This window comes from Octopus bimaculoides, chromosome 5 (assembly GCF_001194135.2).
Source record: "Octopus bimaculoides isolate UCB-OBI-ISO-001 chromosome 5, ASM119413v2, whole genome shotgun sequence".
In the NCBI taxonomy this organism is placed as follows: domain Eukaryota; kingdom Metazoa; phylum Mollusca; class Cephalopoda; order Octopoda; family Octopodidae; genus Octopus; species Octopus bimaculoides.
Genome location: NC_068985.1, coordinates 44,356,918 through 44,367,919, shown reverse-complemented (window position 1 = coordinate 44,367,919; position 11,002 = coordinate 44,356,918). Strand labels below are relative to the sequence as shown.

The following is an 11,002-nucleotide window of genomic DNA, read 5'->3' as shown; positions in this document are numbered from 1 at the left end:
CTCTCTCTCTCTCTCTCTCTCCAATCATAAACTATTGGCTAACCGTGTTATTACAACAATGACCAATATTGTTTGCACTATTAACTTATTCTCTTTATTTACATATTTATCCTTTATTTAGATCAGTATTCTGCTATGTGGTAGGTTCAAGTGGTACACTTTTGCACACACACACACACACAAAGACATTTATATATATATATATATATATATATGCATACATATAGGACACAGTACTGCAATAGTCTGGGTTTCAAGAGCCTGCAAGTGTTCAACATCTTGCCAGGCAACCTTAGGGATCTACATGGTGTTGGTGTGGAAGTTTTCAAAGAGCATCTGGACAGGTTTCTGTCTGAGATACCAGATGAACCCACATCGCAGCAGGAGACACAAAGAAGAAAGCTCTGTCCAACTCACTACTTCACCAACAACAATACCAGAAACAACACCGAATAACTACAGGTGGTGCACCAGCATGACCTCAGCCATGGGCTGAAACCAGTAAAAGATAAAAGAAAGATAGGACATTAAATGATGATGATTTTGATGAAGATCTCACATACACACACACACACACACACGTATGCACACACACACATATAAGTGAGGCACACTTGAACCTCAGCAGTATAGTCTGAGTTCAACTAAGTGTGCACAATGACCCAGCTGATGGTTAGTGTTGTGGCTTAGAAGAATGAACCTCAAATATGTAAAGAAAGTATGAAATATTTATGGCTGTTGCAGCATGGCCACAAACCAATGACTGAATCAAGTATAAAGAATAAAGATACTTTGCCAGGTACCTTGCTGTTCAAGTGACTCTTCACTTCTTCAGCTGCTGTTGAACTAAAGACAGTTACTAATTTATCCACACAATATGTAGTAGATGCTTACATTTCAAATAGCTGGTGTATAAATTAACTTTGAATGGATCAAAGAGTAAAGTGATGACATTCTATATTATCAAAAATTTATAACTGCCGTGAAATATACTTCGAGATCTACTGGAGGAATATAGTATGACGGGAAGCTAAACTCTTAAATTTCTGTAGTGCTTTTTCTATGTAAATCTCATAATCCTTTTAGAAACTAGAGATTTTGATGAAATACAGTTAGTTTAGTAGAAAAATCATAAAAATATATCTATTACATCAATTAGGATGTAATGATTTTTGATGAATATTGCAAATGCTGTTTTTACTGTTGTCATGTCACTTGATTGCTTAGGTAGATTGAATACAGTTAAGTTGATTACACAGATGTTTTCACATATATTTAGAAGATGTGGTTTCCTGGGTATTGATTTCCTGTCTCAAAGCTGAATTTGTGTTCCTCTGTCTCTATAACTTAGAAACTGTACCATTATCATTAAAAGAAGAATTCTGAGACGCACTTTCATCTCCTGTATTGATGTAATAAAGATGGAATTGCCTGGTTGACACACACACCCTGTGGTTTCATTGTTTCTTTCTTCCCTTTAACCCTCCGACGCGGAGTATAGGCCACTTATAATGGAATTCCGTGTCGCATAATTTTTCGCTTCTGTACTTATACTCTGCCATGAATGTCCCCCTTTCTCTAGTTCCTTTTGTGTTGATCTACGCCACGAGTTCTTAAGCCTACCCCTCTTTCTATATCCATCCGGATTCCACTGTAAAGCACTTTTCGCTGCATTGGATTTTCAAATTGATTACAAAAACACTGGTTTCATTGTTTATCCTGGCAAAACGTTTTCAGGGAAATTTTGAAGAAAATATTCAACAGGTTTTACTTCTAAGTTCAAAGGTGTTTTAGGGCCCACATCACTAATGCAAGCATCAGTTCAATGATTAACAATGTGATCATTCCACTCCTGCTCTGAATCAATAAGTTCCAATATAAATTACATGCTGGTGTACTGATGGCACTGAAACATTCACTGTGGGGTTTTTTTTTTTTTCTCCAATTCCACACTCTCTTTCACTAATTAAGTCATTAATAAATAGTATCACTGAATTCTAACTCACTCCTTGAAGTATTACTTGCCATAATGCTTGAAAAGCACAGGAAGAAAACAAAAACATCATGAGAAAACCACTCACTAAACCACAAAATAAACAAATATGGTGTAAACAGGAAGTTCTTCGATAAGATGTTCTTTCTAAAACGAGGCTAAACTTTGTCTCTCAAACAGAAGATTACTTTGTTCCTGTTTTTTAGCCCAAACAAGTACACTAATATGTGGTTACATGTCATCTAGGATTTGATGATAGTTGTGGTTAACTGTGGTACAAGAGTCAAATACATGCCAGGTGGACATATACCTGGTCGGTACAATCTTAGTTCATTTAAGCAAAATATTTAATCACTGAGAGTACTCAGTGACCCAGCATATAGTTGATGTTATAACTTCATGTCTGTATGAATTAAACAAATGCAAAGAGTGCATCACACATACCCCATACAAAAAACATGGAATATTTAGCAGAAGGCTAAACTGTTTCTCACATGTAAGAGTGTTTAGTTTCTATTTCTAGCCTTTAACATGGTTATAGTTTATATAGCCAAAATGGTTGATAGATTACTCATCCCTGATTGGCTAATAAGATTAATAAGAAACACTTAACTACTAAGATATTATCTGCTGAATTATGAATCACTACAACAGAAGCAAAAAAGGCAATAAATAAGTATAAATGGTTCAGAAAGTAAAAATGATCACAATGATTTCTCTCAGAAATTTCAACAAATAATCATCAATGGCTAAATAAATTGTTTTAGAGATATATGTAAATTTTCGCAGGATGCTATGTTAGTTATGGATAAGAAGTTTGTTGTCTGTCTCTTTCATCTAAGTGTTTGCTGATCTGAAATAAGAAACAAAATTCTTAAGTGCAACTATCATTGCTAATTCTTATCATTTTAACCAATTTTACTTCCATATATCATCTACTTGTCAGTGAGCCCTAATAAGTCTTTGTCAAGTGAACTTATGGTATATGACACCTGTTGCCATATAAAAACCACTTCCATCTTTGTTTCAGTTATTAGTGTATCTAGGACCTCATTATCAAATATGTCCTTCCTTTAGTCAGTGAATGAGCTTTGAAAGTAATTTAGTTAGTATTCCCAGCAGAACATGTGACTGCTATGTGACTCCCTTGTCATTGTTCTGTAACCCAGGTCAACCCTGATTAAGCAGATCTATGATTAGAGACATTCTAGCCCTGACTATCCTATCTTTTTAGGACTACATTATTTGGCAAGTCCTTTCTATTTTCTTAAAGGGTAGAATTAAGGAAGCTTTGGCTGCTATATCTTGCAAATCAACTGACCACATAGACTCTCCCTTATTCAGCATTGCTAGTATTTCTGTGTTAAACACTACGGTCTCTACCCAAATATACTACAATTGAGCCACCATCCCATCTTGCTGATCAAATTAACTTAGAACATTATCTTTTCTCCGATCATTAATCAATATTAAATGCATTGCACTTCGTTGTCATGGCTACAAGAAAGAGAATTACTGTATTCTGTCATAGGCAACATATTTCAAACCATTTTTTCTGAAAAAGCTGACAGAATTCAGTGTTTGTTTGTGAAAGTAAATATTTAATTATCTGTGTTAAGGTACCATGCATTACAAGGAATTTTTATGAATATATTCCAAACTATAATATATTCCAAACTGAAATCCACCACCTTCTTGTCACATCTGCCAAGTCACTTGACCATTTCTACAGAAATTGGTATTACGTTACCAGCAATACACATTTTCTTCTACACTGTCTTCTAACAATTATTTTAATTCATTAACTTCATTCATTCAGATGACAATTATTTTCTGAATCCCTCTCAATATCATCATCAACATTATCTCATCATCTTCATCATCATCATTTACATCCACTTTCTATTGCTGGCATAGCTCAGATGCCCATTACTGCACATCTAAATGGGATGAAAAACCATATATCACTGATAAGTTTAATATTTCACTTGATTTCTTAATACCAAACAGTTTACAGACTGTACTATGTGTATTTTATCATAGCACCAGCACTGGAGAAGTTGTCATGTCCTCATTAAGATTAAGAGGACCTCCTGTATTCGCATTTAACGGTAAACTGTGTGTATTCTATTGTGGTGCCAATACTAGAGAGGATAACAGTGATAGAAGTAGTAGTAGTAGTAGTAGTTAAATGGATCAGTGATACAGTACTGACTACCAACGAGTTGTTAATCAATGAAATATGACAATATCACTTTTATATTTTTCTTTTAAGCACAGGCTTGGCTGTGTGGTTAAAAACTTTGTTTCCCAACCATATGGTTTGGATTTCAGTCACACTGGATGACACCTTAGGAAAATGTTTTCTACTGGGCCAGTCAAAACCTTAAAAATTTATTTGGTTGGCAGAAACTGAAAGAAGCATTTTGACTCTGTGTGTATGTGTGTGTGTGTGTCTTTGTCTTTGTCTTTGTTTTGACATTGCTTGATACTTGTAAAAGAGTGTCACCATTTCCATTCTTGATACTTGTAAAAGCAGTGTCATTCATTTCCATTCTTCCACAAAAATATATCTGACCATGGGGGAATAAGAATAAGGTCATTCTTAGAAGCAGGTGAGGGTTGGCAACAGAATGAGCATCTAACCACAGAAAATCTGCCGCAATGAATTCTGTTCCTCCTATGCAAGCATAAGAAAGTAGACACTGAAATGATGACTTACGCTTTCAGATAAAAAACAACAACCCAGAACATAAAATTCTTTATTTCTATTCCATACCATACTATACATTGGTTCACATAGTAAGAGAAGTGTTTACCCTTTTCCAGGTCACTTGTTAAGGTTATTTCTACAGATTTTCTGTAGAAATTATATCCAGCACTGATTTGGTTGCAATGTTTCGTATCTGGGTTGTTGGCCCTCCGTCACTTACAACGTCAAGGGTTCCAGTTGATCCGATCAACGGAACAGCCTGCTTGTGAAATTAACGTGCAAGTGGCTGAGCACTCCACAGACACGTGTACCCTTAACGTAGTTCTCGGGGGATATTCAGCGTGACACAGTGTGACAAGGCCGACCCTTTGAATTACAGGCACAACAGAAACAGGAAGAAAGAGTGAGAGAAAGTTGTGGTCAAAGAGTACGGCAGGGCTCGCCACCATCCCCTGCCGGAGCCTCATGGAGCTTTAGGTGTTTTCGCTCAATAAACACTCACAACGCCCGGTCTGGGAATTGAAACCGCGATCCTATGATCGCGAGTCCGCTGCCCTAACCACTGGGCCATTGCGCCTCCACTGTATCTGGGTATGCCTAATATAAACAACAAGTATATTATGGTTGCATATGGTATTCCTACAGGTCATTCATATTTATGTATCAGCTTCTCCAGGTCATGAGAAAGAGATACTATGAGATAGTTCTTGTGTTGCACTGAGTTTACAAAAGTTCTTGCAGCACAGCATGACATGACCAATTCTGAGAGACAGACATATGGACAGACAAAGGGATCATGGTAGATGTTGTTCCTTCCTTCCCAAGTTCTATAGACTTAGAGGGGCCAGTTTCCCAAATTCCATGGCATATATATTCCCCGCCTGGAGGAAGCTCTGGTCCATCACAGGATTACTCATTTTTACCAGCTAAGTGGACTGGAGTAACATGAAATGAAGTGTTTTGCTCAAGAACGCAACGCATCACCCAGTCCAGGAATTGAAACCACAATCTTATGATCATGAGTCAAACACCCTAACCACTAGGCCACATGCTTCTACCCTAGTAGATGACAGGTACTTTATCTATCAAAATTAGAAGGATGAAAGTAAAAGTTAATATCTAATCTTGGTGGGATTTGAACTCAGAGCGCAGAAAGCTAGAACTGATACTGCAAGATATTCTATCCTACATGCTCGCAATTTCACCATTTTCCTACCATTATTGTTTATTTATAGTTCCTCTTATGAAAGAAAGAAAGAAAGAAAGCTGTTTTTCTTCTTTTTTTTCCTTTTGTCGAGGGGGCAGTGGGCGTTGGGGTTGTTTCTGCAAAGTAGACAGTTTGGCCAATATAGCACAGATTTAGCATGGAGTTACTGAGCAAACTCAGAACAGAAGCCGCATTAGTGATAATTGACAAAACAAGTAATGTAAGAAAAAATGTAAATAAATAAAATAAATAGAAGATAGAAAAGAAAGAAAGAGGATAAATGCAAGTGAAGCCTGTTAGTATGAAATATTTATTTTTTGTATAAAATTCCAGTCTGAATTTTTTTTTCTTTTTTTTTTTTTTTTTTTTTTGAGGATTTTTTTGGGGTCTTTTTTTTTTTCTCTAAATTTTAATGTATTTTGATAGTTTTGTCTCCACATTAATGCCAGCTGAATCAATAGATTTATAATTGTCATATTGCCACAAACCATATATTTCTTAAGCAATACGACTTTTTGTGCAGCAGCAGCAGAAATACAGTTCCAGTGAACAATTTTCTATTTTTGCTATTAATGTAGAATAGGGATAAATCCCTGGTGAGCTGTGTATACAGTATAGTTTCTATTACCAGTTGCAGTTCACTCTACTCATATAATTGATGACAGTGAGCCAGCTTTAACCCTTTAGCATTTAGAATACTTTGTCAAAGGTATTGCTTATTTATTCACATTCTTTAAAATTTATTCTTAATTATCTTGAAGCTTTAAGATTTGGATGATGTGATGGTGTACTTTTGGAATAACACTGTAGGGTAAGTTTGAGAGGCCAGATCTGTCTAGCCTGAACATAAAACAGATAGAATATTTGGGCTGAACATGGCCAGTTTAAATGCTAAAGGGTTAAATATGTGTCTGTGTGGAGAGTGTATGTGTGTGTTTTCCAGGAGGACTGAAGTTGTAGAGAGGAGCGGTTAGGTATGGGTGTCAATGGTTGGTAGAGATTTTGGGGGAATCAGAAGTATAACATGGCTTGATTGTCCAGAGAATTTGGGATTATTGATTACAGAGTTGGAGAAGAAGGTTACTGAGCATTATTCTTTTAGTGGATGTATTATTATGGTGAGTGGTTTACCAAATAGTCAGATAGTCTTTCAGTATGTATGTGTGCGTGTGTATGTGTATGAGGCAGCTGAACCATTCTAAGTATGTAAAGAGTTTTCCCATGTGTGAGTGTTTCTGCTTCATAGAGCATTGAGGAACAAGATGGGATGAATATTAGTTTCAAATTTTGGCACAAGGCCAGCAATTTTGTGCGAGAAGTTAAGTTAATTAGATCGACCCTGGTGCTTAATTGGTGCTTATTTTATTAACCCTGAACTCAGAACATAAAGCTGGATGAAATGCCGCAAGGCATTTTTCCCAGATAATAATAATAATAATAATAATCCTTTCTACTAAAGGTACAAGGCCTGAAACTTTGGGGGAGGGGACTAGTCGATTGCATCAGTTCTGGTGCTCAACTGCTACTTATTTTATTGACCCGGAAAGGATGAAAGGTAAAGTTGACCCCGTTGGCATTTGAACTCAGATCATAAAGGACAGATGAAATGCCACTGGGCATTTTGCCCAACATGCTAATGATTCTATCAGCTCACCACCTTAATATGGAACAAGTATTGATATTATTTTATTCTTCAAACCTGGCTAAAAGGTCTTTTTGTTTATTTTATTACAGCTTGAATTAAATTTGTGTTTGGATATTGATTGTTTTGGTTTCAGTTAATTGATATCAGGTGGGTCATAGGCAATATAGAAATATTGTAGACCATTGCATAAAATATAGTTACTAATCATTGGTGTAGGATAGAGAGCCAGCACCAGGCGGGCCATGGAAGTGTTCACTGTGGGTTATTGGTAAATAAGTAAAATATGGCAATACCACTTTAATAATTGATGACTTCAGAGTTTAATTTTTGCTTATATACACACTGATAAAGATAGAAATATTGGGACACCTGGTGATATCTGTACATATACGATATGATGTGATATACATTTGGGCCATAGGCAGTTGTAAAAAGAAAAGAAATATCAAAAGTGAACAAGTGTGGGTAAACGTAATGGTCATAGACTCAGAAAGGGAAACCTGGTCTTTAGGTTATGATATTGATGATGATATGAATTATTACCTAATTTATATATTACTATTGTTTTGTGTGATGTTTTGACATAAATATTGATTTATAAGAACAACACATCAGGGTTACAGTTGATTGGACTTACTACTGCATTTCATGAGTACATATCACTGTCCCTAAATGAGCCATTCTAAAAATCGTGTCAACCCACAATTCTACTTCATAAACAGTATTAAATTAAAATAGTCATCTATGTATCATATTTAATGTATATACTTTATTGATAGGTAAGATATTGCAGTTTTCATTTTAGATGTGCTGTATTAAAAGCATAATATATATCAGAGGGAGATGAAAGATCTCCCAGCAGCAGCTAGCAAGAATGCCAGATGTATTTTGGCTTTCTTGGGCCTTACCAATGACATATACTCACAACCACATGCATTAGATATGATACATAGATGGCTGTTTTAGTTTAATGCGGCTTCAATTTCATACACTGGATTCTTTTTTTATTCAGTGCATCAATTGTTTACAGTATCTGAATATATTCACTATTTTCTACATATTGGAGAAGGCCTAAGAAGTTTGAAATTTATCTGGAGTTTCTTGCTAGCCACAGCCAGGATAGTTCTTTTGTCTCCTTTCCATATATATTGTATTTTTAACACAGCACATCTATAGGATGAAAACCACAGTATCTTGCTTATCAATAGTTTATATACCTTATATGTAAATGGATTTTTAACTGAATGCAGCTTCAATTGCTTACACTGGATATTTTATTCAGCCCATCAGCTATTTGCAATATCATTAATGTATTATTCACTGTTTCCTATATCGAGGTGACAGATCTCATTTAGGTATGTGGTTATGAGTACACATCACTGACAAAGCTCAAAAAGATTGAAATGCATTTGATGGTCTTGTTAACCAGATGCACAATTTTTTTTATCGCCCTGTAATATATATTGTGTTTTTAACACAGCATATCTGTAGGAGATTTTATCAATCTATGTACATAAGGTATGATACACAGATGGCTATTCTTCTACATAAATATTGATTCTAAAAGAGGCCCATACAAAGAATTTTGACGAGATAACTTGATTAATTCAACTCTAGTACATGACAGCAACATTTTTTTATCGACCACAAAGGATGTAAGTCAAAATTAGCCTTAGCAGGATTTGAACTCATAATGTTAAGACCCAGAATAAATACCACAAAGCAATTTGTTTGCCAATCTGCCCTCTTTATACATGAATAGTTTATTTTGAGATATAATAATTTAAGTGTTATTTTAATATGTAATTATTTTTACTACTTCTCTGTGTTAAATCTTTAATAACTCTTATGCCGTATATATCTATATTTGTTTCTCTAACTCTCTCTCTCCCTCTCTCTCTCTCTCTCTCACACACACACACACATTCTCTCCCTTTAACTTCTTCACTCACTTTCTGTCTTTCTCAATTTCTCTCATTGTCATTCACATTCTCTATATCTCCTTCTCACTCTCTCTCATTCTCTGTATTTCTCCCATTGTCGATCACCCTCTCTTCTTCTCTCCATTACTCTCTCTCAATGTATATCTCACCTCCCTCTCCCTCTCACTTTTCTAGGTTCTGAATCTGATGAACAAATAGACTGTGTTCTAAGAATTATTCCTGTTGCTGCTCTCTATGCTGGCCATCCTCAACTTCTAGACAAAGTCGAACAAGTCGTAAGACTCACCCAAAACAATGATGTTGCTGTTGCTTTTGGATTGTTGGCAGCTCGGTAAGTTTCTTGTTTGTCTGTGTTTTGGTGTACTGGCACCCTTGTAAGTTTCTATTGTCCTCTGTCTGTCTGTGTCTTAGTATGCTGGCAGCTATGTAAGCTTCTATTGTCCTGTGTCTGCTCATCTTTTGGGAATGATGTGTTTCAGATCTATGATAGAGTATTGAGAGCATCTCATATACTGTTTTAATCAAGATTTCCTTCTACACTCTATAAAACAGTGTTTCGTAGTGTTGATCACAATATTGTAATGTAGCCATTGATTGTTTACTACTGTTTTATCAGAAAATCTATACATAACCAAACTGTTCAGCGATGGCTATGGTGGATTGGAAGCAAAATGGCCTCAAAACACATTTTTTTCTTTTGAGGTGCCTGGAAATTCAGCATCAAATTTAGACTTGTTTTAAGTGCCAAGATTGATGTGTGTTTAATCACATGCCATCTCTGATTGAAGAAATATATAGACTTTCCAACTGTGGCCTTCTGAAGGGAAGAGAAACTGTAAAATAAGTATTCAGTGCAGAGCTTGAAGTGCACAAAATATGGGTGATAAATAGAAGAAGCAAGACAGAATAAAGGTAGTGACCACAGTTAGAAGACAATTCATTGGTCAAGCACTGTAATGCTAGTTTATATCCCCAGCAGATAGTGTGACCATATAGCAGCCCTTCGCTAAGGCCATTGGTATGCCATAAGAGGAAAGAAATGGCTGCAAGCAAGGATTAAAAGTGCAGAGCCGGTAGTTGATATGTCAAGAGTGGAAAATGACAACAAACTTGGCTTGCAAATACACTTACACTTTTACACACACACACACACATATGTGATACACATATACGCATGCAAATATATCATCATCATCTTCTTCATTTTAATGCCCATATTTCCATGCTCACATGAGTTGCATGGAATTTTGTTCAGGCAGATTTTCCATGTCAGGTGCCCTTCCTGTTGCCAACCTTTATCTGTTTTCTAAGGAAGGTAACATTTCCATTTGACCAGACATGCTTTCATAGAAGACTGGAAACATGGGACACCACTTGCATAACATTGACACTTATTTAGAACTGTCACATGTTGTTAAGACAAGGAGACAGTAATACCCACACACACATACATATACATACATGCATGCATATATACACCATATATATATATATATATATA

At 35.8% G+C, this 11,002-nt stretch overlaps 1 protein-coding gene across 1 annotated transcript in view; it reads left to right on the top strand.

Annotated features, from left to right (window-relative positions):
• Positions 1-11,002, top strand: part of LOC106878262 (crystallin J1A) — a 387,015-nt gene that overhangs the window by 87,067 nt on the left and 288,946 nt on the right. Inside the window, exon 5 of the mRNA XM_014927435.2 lies at positions 9,676-9,832. Coding sequence (XP_014782921.1) covers positions 9,676-9,832 — 157 coding nt within the window. The remainder of the gene's footprint in view (positions 1-9,675; positions 9,833-11,002) is intronic.